General features: G+C 37.5%; 1 protein-coding gene across 1 annotated transcript in view; it reads left to right on the forward strand.

The window, feature by feature from the left end:
- The window catches only part of LOC139469842 (ras-GEF domain-containing family member 1B-like), a 152344-nt gene that overhangs the window by 46587 nt on the left and 83732 nt on the right, over window positions 1-22025 (forward strand). Inside the window, exons 3-4 of the mRNA XM_071252147.1 lie at window positions 12237-12271; window positions 17799-17886. Of these exons, the coding sequence (XP_071108248.1) occupies window positions 12237-12271; window positions 17799-17886 (123 nt within the window). The remainder of the gene's footprint in view (window positions 1-12236; window positions 12272-17798; window positions 17887-22025) is intronic.

The raw sequence follows: 22025 nt of genomic DNA on the forward strand, positions 1-22025 counted from the left end.
TTGTTTCAAACAAAATGGCGGCGCCCAGTCAAGACGATTTGATCAATGATAAAGATCTATGCATAAAATCACACGAGCCCCTTGATTAAAAACATAAAAAGGTTTGGAAAATATCTGTTGACAACGAGTTGGCGGTGAACATACTTTGCAAATCCTGCAATCAACCGAAATCTGTACGACAGTTTACGAACCAGATTTCGATTTCGTTGCGCGATTTTGATTGGACTATGCATAGACTCGTTAGTCCATAATACCGGCCTAGTTGGGCAAGGGTGGAAACGACTTTTAAAGTCAGTTAACTCTCAAGCCTCGGGAAGATGCAGCATCTCTGAAACACAGGTAGACCATGTTTCCTGGATGAGATCGATACGCCATGTGATTGTCTTGTGACACATGTACAACCTCGGTGTGGGAAACAACTGACTCATGGTGATGACATTCCATGCTAGTTTCCACTGCCAGTTAATCCATCTCACCTTGACTTCATGCCTGGTACACCACTCATTGCCCTGAAGATTGAGATCTCTCTCAGGAATGGTGACGTGGTGTCTTGCTTCATGCTGCCACTTCCTGGTTGGCAGTGGTGTTAATCCAGGGTAAATTCCAAGAGGTGGGATCTCAGGAACATCCTACAATCCCTGTAGATCAGTTAAGGTAAATTCCAAGAGGGTGGTCCCCAGGAACAGCTGACAATCCCTGTAGATCGGTCAAGGTAAATTCCTACCCTCAAAACCATCCTAAAGGACATTTCTCATTCAGGGTTTAATTCCCCACATGGGTACGATATGGGAGGATCTTTTCTGGCATTCCCACCCCTGCCATTACAGACAGGAATATTGATAAGAGTGTAGTACATGCACACCAGCAGATAAGAAAATAAAAAAAACTCTTGAAAATATTATAATGGCTCGCTATGACTTTGAAGCAATGGAATATTCTGATGTACTTTCCTAAACTTGCTATGTGTTCTCTTGACACTGCATTATATATGTACATGTGTATTTATGTATATTTTCATTCACTTTGAGTATTGCTTTGGGTCCACAGTATTTTAGGATCTAACACAATTTCACAAGGTGACAAACTGAAAATGAGGTCAGGCATAACGTTACTGTTCAAAACATCAAGATGTTATCTTTTAGAGATTGAGGCTAGACATGGAGATCGAATCTCAGGGTGTAGAAAGAGGGGTCTGCATGTAAAATAATTATAGCTATCAAGATGTTTTGACATGAGGTAGATAATTATGGACGCAAAACATAGACTTTGGTTTCTATGTGATAGGGTGACATTTGAACTATGTACCACCCTATTCTTGGCTTGATAGAAGGAGCAAGAACGCCAAACAGCTCAGATTCACTTCTATACAAGGCTGCCTCCGTGGTCTAGTGGATAGAGCATGTGCTCAGAGAGCGAACGGTCGGCGGTTCGATACCAAAAGATGGTACTTGTTGCTACCCTGCCTGACGATTGGCATTAAGGGGATAAAACAAGGACTGGTCGGCTCAGAGTCATGCTGCAGTATACTGTGTCTGAGTCTGGTATCCATGTTAAACTGTAGTGTCTCCCTCTCTCTCTCTCTCTCTCTCTCTCTCTCTCTCTCTCTCTCTCTCTCTCTCTCTCTCTCTCTCTCTCAGTTTCTCTCTCTGTGTCTATCTCTTTGTCTCTTTGTCTCTGACTCTCTCTCTCTCTCTCTCTCTCTCTCTCTCTCTCTCTCTCTCTCTCAGACTCTCTGTCTGTCTCTATCCCTGTGTCTCTCTCTGGACATGAACATGACTCGAAAACTCCATCTCATCTCCCCTTACTTCCATACATACTTGTTATTTTACAAAATCTTGCTGTGATCAGATAAATGATCTTCCACAAAACATTAATGGAAAATACTTGTACCAGTAGTAATAATACAACCTGGCTTCCCAACATCTTATTAACGCATGTTCATTTCATTGCTGACATGCGTCAACACTTTCACCCGACATGGTCTGTCCCCTGCATTCAAGTGTCAATCAAAATACAATGCTTTCATTGTAGCATGTACTTAATTTAAACAATCTCAAGTTATTAAGATAAGGAAACGTGTGTGGGTGCACTGGCGCCTGTGTGTTACACATTAATGTCTGCTCTTTGAATCAAGATGAAATATGAAGCTGTCAATCATCTCATGAAGACAGAGTAGATATTAGTAACATGCTCGACATGTGGATGTGATGGCTTCCAATGTTGCCCTCTAATTGTGGAGCTTTACTGTTTTGGAGAGAAATCTGGCACCTCTCCAATAGTTTTTTATTGCGTATTTTCGAAACAATATATGTTTTATCCCTGAACCTGATCCCCTTCAGATAACCAGACTTTCCTTATGGTGATTAGGATCATTTGATTAAAGTGTTTGAAAACAGGTATAGATATCATTTTTTAGGTTTTCTTTAAACAAATGGTGCCTCTATTTCAGCGGCATATCTTAATGTATGTTTGCTAAAAGATATCTTCCTATTTACAGTAGTACTGTAATGAAGGAGGACCACATGGCCCGTAGCACAGTAGGCACTGATGTAAAGATTTTGAATTATTAATGAATAAACAGACCACCTCAAAGATTGTAAACATGTTTATAGCTGTGCCATGTTGAAGATGGAGCTGATGAACTTGCCTTCATTCATGAATAGCTTAATGTCACTGAACCAGGGGATGTTGACACTATTGTGCTGGTAATAGTGAGTGAGTATGGTTTTACGCCGCTTTTTGCAATATTCTAGCAATATCACGGCCAGGGACACCAGAAATGGGCTTCACACATTGTACCTATGTCGGGAATCAAACCCAGGTCTTCAACGTGACCAGCCAAAACGTTTTAACCACTAGACTACCCCACCACACCTGTTCTAGTAATACTCCCCTCCCCCCCCCCCCCCACCCCCCCCCCACCCCCACCCCCCCCCACCATGATAGATGTTTCATCCAAACTTGGTACATGTATTAACCAGGGGCTGAAGTGGTGCCTTTTGGTATTTAAGGATTATTAGATTTACATTTTTATTTTCGTTTCCACAGCAACAAGTTTGACGTTAGACTTTGACTCTGTTCATATTGGTGTTTAGCTGAAGAAGAGATACAAAGCTCCGAATCCAAATTCCATGGTATTGTTTTGATAGCTCAATAACTACTCTGGTGTTCGGACAGACAGAGTAGATAGAAATTCTCTCATCAAGTTCGACTTTTGATTTGTTCTTTGAAATTTGTGGAGTCGGGGGCATTTGCCAACTTCTGATAACCAAACATTCATTCATTTTATCAACCATTCATTCTGTCTAGCCCTTCAACCTTTTGTAAATTCATTCAATTCCATATTTACTTTCAACCTTTTAATTTATTCAGCTCCACCTTTTGTTTTTAATTCACTTCTATTAATTCTATTTAATTCTATTCTATTCTATTCAGATATTTGTGTATTTGTTCTGTCTACAAAATATCAATTTATACGTTTTCATTTTTTGTATCAACCATTTTGTTCAATTTTCTATTTATCCAACCAGTTGTTAATTTCTTCTCTCAGTCATCCCTTTTCGCCAGTGCATTCATCATTCACTGTTGCTATAGCTACAACCTTATATCCTCATATGCCATACAATCATGTACAAACTGCCACAATCTCTCTACCCATCATTCAACCATTCTTTCTGTCAGAGAAGCTTCATTAAAAACGTCACTCAAGGTTCTACATTTCCCAGCCTCCGTCAATCCATCAATGAATGTCTCCATCCACCTGTTCCATACATCTTGCATGTACCCATATATCCACACTGTCCTCCCAAAGACATCTTCCATTACAGGGGTATTCATCTGAATCCAAAACAAATATTGCAGTGTAATTTTCCTTGCCATCAATGACAGGTGATTATTCAAGTAATATTCTGGCCATGAAATGACGTGATGCATTTCACGACAACAACCAGTATTTCATGAATGACAATGTATTGATTGTGAATATTGCAGCAGTTAGTTCACACTGTTTGCACCTGTCGCAGGAAACATGTTTTGTGCTGCATGTTAATGGCTAACAATGTTTAATTTGGGAATGACATTTTCTTTGCATGTTAGGTGAAGATGACACTTGTTAATAGCAGTGACCCAGTGTCTGTTTTATGTAAACATTTCGAACTTTTATTATCATCATCATCATCATCATCATCATCATCATCATCATCATCATCATCATCATTATTGAATGAATTAATGCTATTTACATGATAATATTTGTATTTTAAGAGACATTTAGAAGTTGGAGTACTAAGTAAGGATATATGGATGAACAACTTCTTTATTACAACTAGGAGCGATATTTCTGTGCAGGTTCTAACACCATTTACAAGCTAGCTACACCGAAACTTGCTCCTAATTATAGGGGCGGTCGGGTAGCCTAGTGGTTAAAGCGTTAGCTCATCACTCCGAAGACCCGGGTTCGATTCCCGACATGGGTACAATGTGTGAAGCCCATTTCTGGTGTCCCCCGCCGTGATATTTCTGGAATATTGCTAAAAGCGGCGTAAAACCATACTCATTCACTCACTCACTCACTCCTAATTATGATACAGAAGTTGTCATCCATTTATCTTATCCATACTTATGATAATAATTCAACAAATATTTTGTAATTTTCATCTTATATAAATAATTCATAACATTTCTCTGTTAACATATTCTCATTAATTTCATCCATTGACCGTGTCAGGATCCCTTAATGTTTTCCGCTCTTTCCATATTGGTGTCTCGTCTAACAAATCACAGGGAGACAACATCTGAGGCAGCGCTTGTCTCTTTCATATTGTTCACCTTCCAGACAGCCACTGTCGCTTTCATTCAGATCCAAGTAACCTGACATCACATGTAAGACAACCATCACATCCCCATCACTCCCTGCTTGTTAATTGCTTACTTCACAGTAGAAAACCATGGGAGCCACACCTGCAATTGATTGACCCGTCAATATCGACCATCAAACTCGTCATTGCAAATTTTTTTAGCTAATAGCAACAACAGCCTTCAGCACCCTGAGACATCCATTTTGTTCTCCAGTATTGATTATTGATGAAATGTCTATTTTCAATGCTTACATATAAGAGAATGAATATGCACCTGAAACACGATTACTTTTAAATCAATGGATGACAGGGACAAAGTGAAATACATGATTCTAAAGTACTTTGTTACGGGTTGTTGAATAATCAAGCACTTCATGAAGTCATTGTTGAGAAGTGCGACAATGTTCGTCAATAAATGTCTTCCGTCCCTCCACAATATACAATAACATGCTTTAGTGATCACAACATTGTATGTTGTAAAGTATGTATGTTAAGTCTGTATTTCACATTGTATTTTAGAATTAATTTAACCAATACAGCAATTACCTTAGCTTGTATCTATAATTGATGTTTACTTTTACTGATATTGTTCAATAAAGGTTAAATAGCCAATTCCCTTGTACTGATTTACCCACCTGAGCTAGACATATCAGAGGGGCGGTCGGGTAGTCTGGTGGTTAAAGCGTTCGCTCGTCACGCTGAAAACCCGGGGTCGATTCCCGACATGGGTACAATGTGTGAAGCCCAATTCTGGTGTCCCCCGCCGTGATATTGCTGGAATATTGCTAAAAGCGGCGTAAAATCAAACTCACTCACTCACTAGATTTAAATGTCCGGTAAGCAATATTTTAAACCGGACATTTGAGATTCCCAATCGGACATGTCCGGCGCATATGACGGTTTCCGGACCCCTGCACTAGACATATCAGAGACCAGTGAAACCGCCTCATCTGTTTCATATGTATATGATGTATAAAGATTCAGTGACAAAACACTCTCCACAAGACTGTATGACAAGAGGGATGACTTCAATACTCAACTTTGCCTTTATGTTGAGCAATATTCCAGCAGTTCTTGCCTTAGGCCTACATTTCACTTTTGATGTACAATGCTTTTTCTGCTAAGATTTCAAAGAGTGTCACGCAATGCTTTCTCAAAAGTTGTTTGATCAGGGTTACAATATTCAAGGCCTAAGTAAAGCTTTCAAAACGTTTAATGGTAGGTCTACATGTGGAGCACATTTCCAAATTTGATGCATCAGTGACTAAAATGATATCTGATGCAATTCCCTGTTTTGGCTTGTACCATAGGGGTACAATTGACATGCCTGTGCATGTGTTTGTGATGGGTGGCACTGGTGGGACAAGATCTGCTCTTCTTTTTGAAAACAAATAGTTTTATCACTATTTGGGAGTGATTAATAGACGCATGCTGACAGTGTTTGAAATAGCTGTCTGCCCGCCAGCCAAATGCCAGTGATTTTTAAATTGGGCTGGTAACAGATCTGTAGAGTTGACCTGACTCTCAAATTGTATACTGTAGACAATACATATTTATTTCTAGAAATCATTAAGTTAGATATGGCGTCATTTAGGTCAAAGACTGTTGTCATTTTGTTTTCATTTTATAGTTTAACAGAAGTGTTTTTGGCTAGTAAAACAGGATGAGGGCTTGCAATATATTTTGTCAACAATCCCTCCTGGCGAGTGAACTTTGAAACAAATTCATGCACTGCATTGTGATGTATGGAATTATGAAATGGCCTTGTTGATTGACCTCCTTTAGGCTTGTTATTCCAAATATACACATGGCAGCAGACATACTGGGTAATAGGAACTTCACATGTATTCATTTTTGGCATTATATGTTAGTATTAGTTGGGGGCTACATGATCGGGTGGTCAGGCTCGTTGACTTGGTTGATGCACGTGATCATATCCCAATTGCGTGGATGGATGTTCATGATGTCAGTAGCTGGATTGTCTGGTCCAGACTCAATTGTTTACAGACCGCCATCATATAGCTGGAATATTGCTGAGTGCAGCGTTAACAACAAACAAACAAAACAAAAAAACATTTCTTGATGAAGGGAGGGAAGTGGCTAACAGGGTTAGAACCTACACCGAAACGTCGCTCATAATTGTAATAAAGAAGTTGTTCATCCTTAAATACTTATCCTTACCTGGTACTCCAACTTCTAAATGCCTATCAAAGAAGAGGGGAGAAGCTGCTATACTGACCATACATTTTTTGGACATGAATCTATGAACATATTGTACTGACATTAGCTTCCAATTCATATTACATATCTCAAGCAAGTTAGGACCTGCCGCTTCACTTACAGTACTAAGATGTTACAAACCATTTCAATAGAATTATTGATTGCAAATATTTTCAATTCAATTATGTGAGGTGGACCCATGGCAACACATGATTTATGCACCAGGTAACATTTTATACATATATACTACTGGTTGAAATTAACAATAGCAAAATGGTGTTGATTTCACTCAACTGACTTACTGACAGCCTACATGGCCTTCGACACTGGAACATACACCAGTTGTAAAATGTCATGTTGGGTTAAATTTCGTCTGGTAATTGCAATGTACTAGAGGTGGTATATTGTTTTACCCTGCTGTGTATTTAAGATCAGTAGCATACTGAACATAATCACACCTTACTGATTTTCTTAGAATGTGGTGGGGTCATGGGATGCCCAGTCGTCTATGGCGCCACAATTAGCTATTCAGAGTTGTGTCCCTTGGGTTTGCCAGGAACCTGTGACTATGGGTTTGAATCCTGGTTCACCCAGATTATGTTTCTAGGTTTGTCAGCATCATTACCGTGCTCATGGGTTTCACCAAAGTGATAATTTCTAAGACCTGTACTACTTTTGGCTTTACTTCCACAGTAAGGTAACACACTGTGATATAACTGGAATACTGTTGACAGCGGCGTTAAACGTTAACCCTACTCACTTACTTGGTATTGTTTCCGAGAGGTCTATGCAAATATGGAATGAGCAACAACACAATTAAGGCAAGCACTTGATGTAGATAATTGCAGTCCTTGCAAAGAGTGAGTGAGTGAGTTGGGTTTAACGCCGCTTTTCACAGTATTCCAGTTATATCGCGGTGTGTCAGCTTAATGTTGGAGGAAAGCTCGAAGTGATGCAGGTCTCGGACGTATACCTCTTCAGTGAAACCCACGGGCACGGGTATGGTGCTGACAAACCTAGAAACATAATCGGGGCGAACTGAGATTCGAACCCACAATCATAGGTTTCTGGCGTGCCCAAGGGACGCAACTCTGCACCGCGAATCGCGGCGCCTTAGACGACCGGGCCACCTGTGCCCCCTCCTCTCAAAGAAATCAGAAAGTCTTGTAATGAAATAATGATTAATAAGATTATTATAAGGTTGCAAAGGCAAAGGTTGCATGGCAAGATAGACCCTGTTAGACAATACTACTTGATGATACTGTAGGGCAGATATAGTATGTCAGTTACTGTTATCATATTATATTGTTTGAACAAGGTTCACTAAAATTCTTGAATTAATAATATTTCTCGGGCTCAGTTCTGTGAATATGTATTTTAGACAACATTTCTTTTGTTCATCTGGTTTTATTTGGGGATGCTAAAATAGAGAATAGTTCTTGTTAATGGTTGATCACAGAAAGACCACTAAATGTTTGAGTTCATGGCATTTATATTCCTTAATATTCTACACATGATGACCTATCTAAATTATATATCTGCATGATGATTTTAAGTTACATAATTTAGAAATACCATTATGCCTACTGTTATCTGTGTATTTGCTATAGAAAAATGTCAATGAATTTATATGTTGCCAAACTTAATGCATAATTGATCAGTTGTGATGGTGTGTATGTGTTGCCATATTGATAATGATTTAATATAAGTTATTTAAATATATTTTTTCTAATTCTGTCTTGTGACTAATACTACCTACAGAGCATGAATATTTATGCATATTATATTTCAACCTGATTTTAGTCATATTTAGAGCTAATATTCACTTTTATTCTTGTAGTATAGTATATACCTTAACTCATGTGTAAGTACTGTTTGTATCATGATACAGCTCTTGTTGATACATACTTGTAACAGTATGTGACAAGACTAAATCAAGGTTCTTCAATGTAAGGGAGACAACTCTTGCAACTGTCTTGCCTTGTAGTTTGAGATAGGCACTTTTACTTCAGGACTTGTAATTGTTATTATGGAAACAATTTATCTCCCCTTTGATAAGATACTATGCCTGTATAGACTTTGAAATAAAGATGGTTTACTGATGATTGTGATAGATTTGGAGTAGAGGGCAACCAGTAAGTTTAAGTATTCAGTAGTGATGCTGAAGACAAGTTCAGTTTCCTACAGTGGTGTGATGCGTGAAATACTAAACTCGTTCCTGTGTGATACCAATGTTATGAAAGGAGCGAATTTTTCTGGTATCTGACTCGCTTTCTCTCATCAGATGCCAGAACTATTCATGAGTTTCGTAAATTTGTATTACGTTGGAGTGAGTTTAGTATTTTATTCATTACGTACCGTTTGTAACGTTTTTAGAATTTTACTGTCGTGTGTAAATAGGCAGACATCTAAGCGAGCCAGAGCATAATCCAATTGAGTTTAACAGAATAATACTTTAAACATGTCAAAAGTTGACACATTTAAGTTATTACCATACAACAGCCCACCTTTAGAATTGAGGGGTCTGTTCCACAGAGCTGTCTTAATGCTAAGGTTATCCATGACTCCCATACACTTTATCATGTACATGGACTTACGACTGTCGCTGTGCTACAATCGTCATGTAGAACGAGGTCCTGCACCACAATGTTTACAATCACGTCACAATTCACAATACCCTATGACTTAATTTGTGATATTTTGTTGCAAAATCCACCAGTGAAACAATACTATGTGATGTCAGCCTAACAACAGGGTTGCTGGGGTCATCAAGTGTGCATAAGCTCCTTTCAGTGATCTATCATCTCTACATGAAATGTCGTTGAATTAGCCTAGGGATGTTGGCAGTTTTCAATATTTGTTTGTGAAACTTGTTCCCGCAGTACATAAGCAGTACACAATGTGTAATACAGCTTTATCAAATGAGTGATCTCTTCATGGGGAAGTAATAGAGTTGTAATATTCATGATACTGATAAAAGAAGCATTTAAAACTCCTTCCCCAGCAAAATCTAAGATTTACTGTTTTCATCTCAATATTACAAAGGAAAGGAGAAATTGCCTTGACATTTTTAAAGTAACAAAGTAATTCAAACTCCTTTTGCACTTGTCTAAACCCAGTCCTATTCTTGTTGACATTGTATTTTAAAGGGGCACTGATCTAACGCAATTCCCCGGGACTGGTTGTTGCCTTTGTTATTGTTTTTTCCCAGTGAGTACCCGGATGTATAGCAGAAATCTAGACTAGTTCGCGACCTCTGCTGCGCCTTTCGTAAGCGCATTAGTCACGTTTATGGATACCGGTAGTAATAAGGGCGTATGGTCACATTGATCAACAAAATGAAATAGTTTTCGAGATAATAAGGAAATGTAGGTATCTTTGGGGGTAGCATCGGTAATGGTGACGAAGTTTTGATAAGTCACTTGTTTGGTAATTTTGCGATTTTCGTTTACACTATTTTTACTTGCAACACGAAGTAAATATTTCACCTAAGCATTGCTTTTTTATAGTGTGTATATTTTTTTACTGTCAAAATGTGTAACATATTTATTAAACGTCTAAATATTTTACAAAGTGACTGAAAAACATTTCGTTGAAAAGTACAAGTCTATGTTGTTTGGCTTCTAATCCTACATAATAATCTGTTGTGATGTTTGTAGGCCCTTTTGTTCGTCTTAATCAATCTGGATAGATTTCTTAGTCAAAATGGCTGAAATATTTACACATTTTATAAATTGCCTGAGGGAATCAAATTTTACAAATTGACGGTAATATATACACGCTTACAAAGGAAAAGACCGGAGAAAACAACGTCTATCGCGCATTGAAGAATTTCCCAACCAAGACATAGAGAAACAAGAACGAATCGGTTCAAATGAAGGAAAACAAAATACAAATAAGATAATTACAACCCACCAAATTTATGTGTATAAATTTTAGGCAGCTTCCTTGTTCGAGGAATGTATCCGTGAATATCCACACAAAGGAACAATATCCCACTCGTCTGCAGCTGTACAAAGAAACTTATTCGATGTCACGTGTCTCTGTAACAATCAAATATTTTAAAAAATATATATCGTTTCGGGATATTATAACCGTGTTCGTTTCTCTACTGATCACTTGGATTGTTTCAGGTGTTTCACATAGGTGTCAATTCTTCAAGGGTCGGCTGAGAAAGCCCACGTGACAACTATTTTCATAACATCCACGGTTCCATTGAGTGACAGATAACAATGATCAATCAATCAACGTATTATCAGTTATCCCTTTGAACAAAGTATGTTGTTTTAACATCGGCACTTCACGCCATGATATGAGTGTATTCCCTTTGTTTTAGTAAACCTAGACATGTAAACACTCACTTTTGACATATCCACTGTGCAAGAAAACAGTGATTAATCAATCAACGTATTGTCTGTTAATCCTTTGATGACCAGGAACGAACCGTTGATATACAAAAAAAGTAAATGAACTGATCATTCATCTCTTGCTTGGCTGCCACGTGCATATTACATAACACACATTTCACCTCACTTCCAACCTGGATTTAGATTGAATAATTACCCCAGACACAATAAATGCCAAATGGGAACCTTTGTCAGGTAATCTAAGTGGTGCTACCACTAATTGTACCTGTAATAAATTCATTAACTGAGCATCAAGGGAATGACGACAAATACACAAGTGTAGGGTTAGACGAGAAAACGTGGATGACAACAAGGGAGTAGTAATCGTATTATCGACGCAATCCAAAACCCGAAAATTCTTTCACTGCATGGATACTTTTTTTAGTATTAAACTATAACCATCTGGGGTATATCCAAATTACGACATCCGATGAGCTCCGCCGTTCTTTTTGTCTCTTTGTTTAGGCTGAAGAAATTAATTAACATGCGCCCTTTGTCGAAATCTTTATAGATCACAGTTAACCAATCAGTGTTTATGCAAAAATGCGTAAAACAAATATTGCCTCCAGCCTCCAAGTTCATTTAGCTGTCCCTGCAGACGGTAGCCCAGTCTCTGGTCACGCTCAGTTGCATTGCGTATCATCCGGGTACTCACGGGGGAAAAAACAATAACAAAGGCAGCAACCAGTCCGGGGAATTGCGTTAGATCAGTGCCCCTTTAAGATATATTTTTTAACTTTGGTTTCTGTTGCAGAGAAAGGAAATCGACCAGTTGAAAAGAAACATCTGGTAAGTTACATTACTTGGCTTGTTAAAGAAATCATTTTAGGTCATATGTCAGAATTTTTATTAATATAACTGCTTTTATAGTTTTCAGTCTAATGTACAAGAGTATTCGACTTGTGAATTTCCCTTTCTTACTTGAGAAACAATGTTCACCTTCCAATCTGGTGTGACACCAGGTGTACATTTCATGGAAGTTAGTGAGTGAGTGAGTGAGTGAGTATGGTTTTACGCCACTTTTAGCAACATTCCAGCAATATCACAGTAGGGCACTCCAGAAATGGGCTTCACGCATTGTACCCATGTGGGGAATCAAACCCGGGACTTCGGCGTGACGAGTGAACACTTTAACCTCAAGGCTTCCCCACCCACCCCCATTTCATGGAAGATGTCAGATCATTCATAACATCCACCACTGGTTTGACTAGATTATTCACAGGCAGCAGTGCTGAAGCCGGAATAGTCCTGACTTTGGGGTTAAACAACATTGTAACAGTTATACTCATTTTAGTATAAAGCACCTATTGTCTAGGTCAGCATGAACTCATTGCACTTTAAAATTCAAAACATGTACATTACTTTCACATGATTCCTGTTAAGGTATTTATTGCTTATTGTAGTTCTGAAAATAATATAATATATTACCGTATTCGACGTAAAAAGCACCTTGGGCGCATTCAAAATTAGAAATAGGGGGCTCTTATTAGAATATAATTTTGGTGAAAGAGTTGAAAGATCGTAAATTCCGTGGTTTATGCCGACAACCTGAAATGATACAAAAGAAAAGTCTGTGCGTATTATACACAACAAATATATTTTTCCAGAATTTAATTGCCTGTAATTAAGGGTGCATATAACACACGAGTGCGTATTATACAAGAATAAATAAGTCTTGTGTACATTGATCAATCGGAAGGGTGCTAATTGGGATTGTCCACTAGCCAATATATTAGCAAATATCGCCGAGGGCGATTATTAGAATGGGGCGCTTATTATGTCGAATACAGTATAAGGTATGTTGGTGTATTTGCTGCGTTAGTGAAGTGTCCCCTGTCCAACCTCAAGACCAATCTACAAGTAATCTATATACTAGTACCACTGATTACAGTAAAAGTACTTACCAGGTACGTCAATAGGAAATACAATTTAAGTTGTCAATGACCCAGTCTGGTAACCCATTATCGCAAAAGTTTCAGTTTTATCAATCGTTGAACCTACCTCTGAAATATATAATAATTTGTTGTGTGTGTATGATTGCTGTTATCACTTCCCCAGCACTAGACAATCTTCAAGAAGCCTGGGGACGCGAATATAGCAGTGTAAACATACGCAACAAAGCTATATTTGTTTGTTTGTTTGTTTGTTGTTTAACACCACACTCAGTAATATTCAAACTATATAATGACTGTCTGTAAATAATCAAGTAGGGACCAAATATGAACATCGATCTACGTACCGGTAATAGGGATATAGTGACATGCAATCAACCAAGTCACCGAGCCTGACCACTGGATCCATTTGGTCACCTCTACTGACAAGCATAGGTTGCTGGGAACTGTTTTTACCCAGAATCATTATTGGAAACTCGTCTGTTGCATACTCATTTTTCCACTGGGGTATTACTAAATTTTGTTATGATCACTTTTTTAACGCAATTACTAACCACAAATTATGATGCATTCATCTGTGCATGGTAACTGGTAATTACGTATTGCAAACCTCCTTTCCAAAAAGCTGTCGACCCGTGATTGACAATAGAACATTCACATCACAGCTGGATGAATAGCTGAAGGGGAATAACTCTTTCAGCCATAAGAGTGACTTTGCCAAATGATTAAATTTATTGTATGAAGCGTAAGTAAAATCTCTAGTTATAAAAACTGTTTCAGAGTCATGGAAGTGTCAAATAAGATCTTTTCAAAATAACAATATTAAACAATTTCAATGTGTATATGTACAAGATTAATGGGATGCATATAACACAAGTATTATACACAAATATATAAGTCTTGTGTACATTGATCAACCGGAAGGGGTGCTAACTGAGATTGTTCACTAGCTAATATATTAGCAAATATCGCCATGGGTGGCTTATTAGAGCGGTGCGCTTATTACGTCGAATTTGGTATATGTCTTGTTAGAAGCTACAACAAATCAAAGCACCCATACTTTAATGATGTGATATTTCCCATATATAAGAACATTTGCGATGGATGATCCACATGATTAATGGACACATTAACACATATAAATGTGTCTGCCTTGAACCTATTGTATATCAACTTCACGACCTGATGTAATTTAGATGTTTTTCATAGCTACAAACATGTTAATCATGCTTATATCTCTTAGTAGATTTATTATCCATAAAAAATGTGATTACATCAAATAGTCTTGTAGAGATGCTGGTTTCTTTATCAGCAGTGGTCCAGAGCTTGGCTGCTTGTCTCCAGGATGAAATTAATCCCATTTGTCTTGGCGAGAGATTCAATCAGCGTGAGATGGTTGAAAATGCCAACGTGGGTCAGGGTTATTGTGGGGCTTCTTTCCCAGAAATTATTGAGTCGAATTAGATTTGTTCAAATATCAGCTCTGTCCAGCATTTAATTACACAACAATAATTTGATCTGACATTTGAAGAGACAAAAGCTTTGATGTGCCTGGTGAATCTGATTGCTGGGCAGCTCTTGGAGAGTTATCGTTACACGATGGGAAAACGCTGGACCCTTATTGATTTTTAGGCAAGATTAACCCTTTTTGAGCTACAATTTCCCTTCTTTTTTTTATGTAATGGCTTTCTTTTATTTTTTTTCAACTTCTTTTGTTTTATAATTCTTTGTGTATCATTATATGAAATGTTATATTCAGTTTCCTTTTCAATCCCTATAAACATGTAATTAACCGTCTGAAATTTAGCTTAATGCTTTTCATTCACTTCAAAGAGAATATTTCTTGCATTTCTGCAACATATTTATTTCAGTAATATTTATGAAAATATGCCCTGTGATCTAAGGTGATGGGATTCTCTGAGTAGAGTTACCTCCCTTAGTTTGCATGGATCTGCTGATCATGGTTTGAATCCCAGATTAACCCTGATTATTGTCCTTCATCTGTCAGCACTGTACACATGCTATTCAATTTCACCAAAATGATTAATGTCCTGCATTACCTTGGCATCACACTGTAAGTTGTCGGTAATTTAATTCAGATAAGTGTAAACTCAACTCATTCATGAATATTTCTTCTTGGCTGTTATTTTTGACAAACCAACAACAGATCTAGAAATAATTGAATATGTATCTAGTATTTTTTTCATTTTGCAATTTTGAAAACAAGTCAACAAAATGGGTAAGAAAAAATAAGAATATGTATATTTTGTTATCTTCGTCCACTTAGTCGTTAGCATATAAGTGGTTAACTAAGGCCCGCAACACCGAAATGTCAAAATCAGACAGCTGAATTTATGACACGATAAATGTCATAGCCTTGAAGATGCACATGAGCGTGATGCATCTCAAGTATTGAAATCGATTTCTTGTACAAGACAATATCCACGTCACAAGGCTGTCATTCACAAGAGATTCACATTTGAAAAATGATCATTTAACCCTCTTCCAAATACGAACAACCCCTGGAAAGTTTTCCCACTGTTGTGCTTTTAGTTTTAAACATTTTGAGACCACTCTCAGATGAAGCTGGATTTTATTCATGGCCATCAGATTGATTGAAAAGCGATAACTGCTTTCAGACTGTTCATTCAAATATTTTTGAAATCCTGGATGAAGAATCAATCATAAGGGTTTCATTTTTTTTCAAGACATTCCTTTCACATCATATTGAAAGATAAATGTTAGTATTTTTATCCCATCAATAATTTCAATGGTGAATATCTGGGACTTTAGTTGCCATGGTTACCACAGGATCTCACAGTCATGTTGTTGTATACATATATGTCTTTATTCAGCTTGCTTTAAAACTCTGGAAAAGGAATTTATATCATTTCTTTTTAAAATGCTAAGCGATAGACATGCAAATAGATAAACATGCTAAGAGATAGACATGCTAAGAGATAGACATGATAAGAGATAAACATGCTAAGAGATAGACATGCTCAGAAATTAACATGCTAAGAGAAAGACATGCTAAGAGATAGACATGACAAGAGATAACATGCTGAGAGATAGACATGCTTAGAGATAAACATGATAATAGAGAGACATATTATGAGATAAACATGCTAAGAGAAAGACATGCTTAGAGATAGACCTGGTAAGAGATAGACATGCTGAGAGATAGACATGCTTAGAGATAGACCTGGTAAGAGATAGACATGCTGAGAGATAGACATGCTAAGAGATGGACATGCTAAGAGATAGATGTGGTAAGAGAGAGACATGCTAAGAAATTAACATGCCAAGAGAGAGACATGCTAAGACATAAACATGCTAATAGAGAGACATACTAAGAAAAAAACATACTAAGAAAGAGATGTACTAAGAGAAAACATGCCAAGAAAGACATGTAAGGAGATAAATGTGCTAAAAGAGAGACATGCAAGGAGATGTGATAAGAGATGAACATGCTAAGAGATAAACATGCCAAGAGATAATCATGCCAAGAGAAACATGATAAGAGAGAGACATGCCAAGAGAGACATGCTAAGAGAAAGACATGCTAAGAGATAAACATGGTAAGAGATAAACATGCCAAGAGAGACATACTAAGAGATTAACATGCTGAGTGATAAACATGCCAAGAGAAACATGCTGAGAGAGAATACCAAGAGGGACATCCCAGTCAGTTCTCAGTATGATCTGCTGATGTAAAAAGATGTTGTACATTTCAGTTGTATTTAGCAGCAGTATGATCTGCTGATGTATAAAGATGTTGTACATTTCAGTCATATTCAGCAGCAGTATGATCTGCTGATGTATAAAGATGTACATTTCAGTCGTATTCAGCAGCAGTATGATCTGCTGATGTATAAAGATGTTGTACATTTCAGTCATATTCAGCAGCAGTATGATCTGCTGATGTATAAAGATGTACATTTCAGTCATATTCAGCAGCAGTATGATCAGCTGGTGTATAAAGATGTACATTTCAGTCATATTCAGCAGCAGTATGATCAGCTGGTGTATAAAGATGTTGTACATTTCAGTCATATTCAGCAGCAGTATGATCAGCTGGTGTATAAAGATGTTGTACATTTCAGTCATATTCAGCAGCAATATGATCAGCTGGTGTATAAAGATGTACATTTCAGTCATATTCAGCAGCAGTATGATCAGATGGTGTATAAAGATGTTGTACATTTCAGTCATATTCAGCAGCAGTATGATCAGCTGGTGTATAAAGATGTTGTACATTTCAGTCGTATTCAGCAGCAGTATGATCAGCTGGTGTATAAAGATGTACATTTCAGTCGTATTCAGCAGCAGTATGATCAGATGGTGTATAAAGATGTTGTACATTTCAGTCATATTCAGCAGCAGTATGATCAGCTGGTGTATAAAGATGTTGTACATTTCAGTCGTATTCAGCAGCAGTATGATCAGCTGGAAGAGGAGTACAAGGTGGCAGCTATGGGCGCCCTGCGACGGACCAATCAGATCAAGAGGGTGAGTGTTTCTTGTCAGTTTCCAGGATGCAATGTGTGTCTGCTGGAGTGACAGTTGGTGTGTCTGCTGGAGTGACAGTTTGTGTGTCTGCTGGAGTGACAGTTGGTGTGTCAAATGTGCAACAGAAATGTACCAAAAGTTATAGATGCATATTACTTCATGTATAAAGTATAATAAGCACTGGATTCATTTAATGATTACCATTAATACCTTTTTCGTCAAAACACAATCCTTTTGCTTAGCAACTGTTTTTTGGCATACTGAGTACATATGACAAAGTGTAATGCACAAGTTACACACATTACAAAGTTTATTTTACCATATCCATTCAATGTTAAATTTTCTCCTAAGGCCTATCTTCCACATACATGTACACAATATCTTACAAGTTACAGACAAGTTACAAACAACAAAATGCATCATCTCGATTTCACCCACGGGAATTGAATTCTCATACAAGTTACAAACAACAAAACGCATCGTCTTGATTTCACCCTCGGGAATTGAATTCTCCTACAAGTTACAAAAACAAAATGCATCTTCTTGCTTTCATCCATGGGAATTGACTTCTCGTACAAGTTTCAAAGAACAAAGTGCATCGTTTTGATTTCACCACGGGAATTGAATTCTCGTACAAGTCATGTCCAAGCTACATAAAAGTTGTGTTTAAGTCATAACCAGTTATGCCTAGTTAAAACATGGTTATAGCCAAATTTGCTGAAGAATATATTGCTTAAATGTACATGTATACGTTTTCATTACAACCTCAGTAATGTGTACGTGGCAAACTTTGAATGCATAGTTTGTTATCCAAGAATTTTTGCCTCAAAATTCTCGTGTTTTCCTATCTGTTTCCCCTCTTTCGTCCTGTATCCTGCACTGGAGGCTCGTCATACCTTGTTACACTGGAAAATGTAGGTGTGTTAAAGGATGGAGACATTGTCTTGAAGAAAATCCGGTTATTTCTGTTATTTATGTTGTCGATCACTTAAAGAAGGAGCGTCCCAGTAATTATAGATAATTGCTATCGATAATGTCCCAGTCTAGATTGTCACGATTTTGGATCATAAAGCTTTTCTGGGTAATTAATTTTCTTAAGGAAAGAAGAGATTTAAGGTATAGAACTTAAGCATAAAGTGTATGAAAAGAAAATATAATTCCTATTTCCTAAGAAAAAATACAAAAGCACTGATACGGTCCATTATCATCAATTTTTCCCTTCTGTATCCAACATGCCATCACAAAACGCCCCGACATACATCTACCCTATTAGCAATCCCCTTTTTTCTTTATCCTATTGTGAAATAGACGCACCTTACTTTTCTTGTACATTTCCCAGCTGACTATTATTTTCACATATGGCCGATATTGACAAGTGGAATACATGCATTTCAAGGGGGAAAAGGTAAATTGCAGTCAGGCTTTGTACCCTGGCCAATTATCTCGTCTCTAATGTTCCCATCAACGCATGCTTGTCGCCTGCAATCTTCTCAGTAAAGGCTTCTCTTTTTTCACTGGTACTATTGAGGCATGTGGTTTTGAAATCCATCACATAGCGTGGACAATGGTACGTCACTTTTCCCATGCGCTTGTAAATCAAGGGTCATTATCAAAAGGTAGACCATTGTTGGAGATTTACTGTTGATATGGCAGTTTCTGTCACAGATTTTAGTCAGGTGATAAATCGAGAAGGAGTTATCTCCCTTTACCTATACATTTAGTTTACTGTGAACCAAGCCATGGGTACATGTATTCAAATGTATCTTTTTACTTTAACTGATTTGTTCCTGTGATTTTTTTCAATTGAATTTAACTCATTTGAGAAGGAAAATATTTTACCTTTCAGATATTCCTATCAGACATGGGTATGTCAATTCAAAAAAGTTTAAAAAATCAAATTTAAATGTTGATCAGCTTTGAAATGTGACTGACAATAAAACAAAATCAATTCATTCTTTCACAGATTTTCTTGGTCAATATATAAAAAAATTGTCTTGTCTGAGAACTGATTTTTGAGGTAAATACCTTGAAATAAAGATAGTTATAAATATATGTTAAAAACATAACTTCAATCAAACATAGTGTTTTCCCTGAGGTAAATTTAATTTTTTCAACTATTGAGTACACTCATCAGTCACAGTGGCAATGGTGGCCCAGTCGTCTAAGTAGTCCCCCTTAGGTCTTACTTACTTCCCTTAGGAGTGCCAGAATCTTACGATTACATCCCATATTCACCCAGATTATCTTCCTTGTTTTTTTAAAGCTGTAACTGCTTAGAACTGCATCACTTTAAGCTTTCTAGACAATCCCACTTTAAGCTGACATACACTGATATCACTGAAATATACTGTTCAAAGCATCAGTAAGATAAACTCATTAACTCATCCTTAAGACAAAAACATCTCAGTCAGGCCTGAGAACAAAGAATATGTAAACCATTGTAAAGCGATACATAGTAGCTCTCCTACGTTTAATCAAATAAAGATACAAAAATCATCAATGATCATATCCAACACACCTTAAAAAGTACACATATGTTTAAATATTTAATAACGAACATGTTTCGAATAGCTCCCCTTTGAGACCCAGCAGTGTTGACATAATCTCGTTCACTGTCTGGTCATGGGAGGAAATTAAGCCCCAGGAATTCCCGCAAAGGGTCAACAGTCCTGACCCATTATACAATCTATTGTCAGTGCCCTCCACTCCACCGGGGCCAGCTGATGGATGCCCCAACAAAAGCCTGCTTTCTAACATGGAAACCTGTCATTTATCAGCCCAGTTGATGTTTTGATGTTGTAGAAATTAGCATGTGTTAGGAAATAGCTGTGCGGAACATGGGAGTCTGGAGCTTTAGAATAAAGGTGTGATTGATTTGTTAGTAGTGACTGTTTCGTTACTGGGTTTTATTAGATTTTGGGGATTGTGATGTCATTAATGAGCTGGTTTCTGAAATTTATGAGAAGTTTCATATGGCTTGGTGTTAGTTTCAGGTGAGTTACACAGCTGGTGTATGTTAACTTGATTCCAGTGTTGCTGGCAGCTGTTGGAGAGCCTGGAAAATAACCTGTATTCTTGCGTGCATATGTATGGTCATGATAATAGTTGGTTGCTTTGTTATTTAACACAGCACTCAGCAATATTCCAGCTATATGATGGCGGTCTGTAAATAATCGAGTCTGGACCAGACAATCCAGTGGTTAATATCATGAGCATCGATCCACGCAATTGCAACAACCATGTCAGTGAGCCTGACCACCCGATCCCATTAGTCGTGCTTACAACAAGCATAGTCGCCTTAGCATGTTAATTTCTGAGCATATTTCAGAGACTAGATGTTAGTCTAGGTCAAGTCATAAATATAGGGTGCATGGGTCCCAGGCTGGCATTGTGGGGCACAGTCCTCTTGATTTCCTAAATTATTGCTGACATTATATCACTGACTATGCTCAGAATCCAGAATCCTATTATAGATGTGGATTCCAATGTTTGACAAAATTCAACCCGTGACAATTTCTAGTGTATTTCTTACCAGATTAGAAGTGCCAGTTACATGTAACATTCAATATACAATTTTAATAAGTTTTAAAAAGTAAAAGCTATTTGCATCCTCTTGGATTCGCTATGAAAATCAGTTGCATCCCTTCTCAATTTGTATACATGTAGTACACAATATGTTGTGTACAGTCAAACCCTGTTCCTATCAAACAGAGTACCAGTCACAACAGAATGTGAAAGGGGAAGTGCTCCTAGTTTCACTGTGATGAACTCTACCACATCCACCTTGGTTCATGTAAAATCAGGGTACACAAGTGTCCCAATGACCTAAGGTCTAGTCACTGCAGAGTTGTGTCCCTTAGCCATTCCAGGACCCGCTGCTTCAGAGTTCAAATCCCAGATACAATCAGGTTATGATTGGTCATGGTAGAGGAAGAAAATGAAATGAAAATGACATGAAATAAAAATATATTTTGGGGTTTAATTTTTTAAATATATAATATATAGGAACACCAAGGAATAATTTCACTTCCGGAATCTGAAGAAACCTAGACTTGCCAAAGTATTGTGTTCTTGCTTGGAAGTTTTTAAAGAAAATAATTCAGGATCTGTATGCTCGTGGGTACATACATAGCAATTTT

The sequence above is a fragment of the Haliotis cracherodii genome, unplaced genomic scaffold, assembly GCF_022045235.1.
Source record: "Haliotis cracherodii isolate W230 unplaced genomic scaffold, xgHalCrac1.p SCAF_2, whole genome shotgun sequence".
Classification (NCBI taxonomy): Eukaryota; Metazoa; Mollusca; class Gastropoda; order Lepetellida; family Haliotidae; genus Haliotis; species Haliotis cracherodii.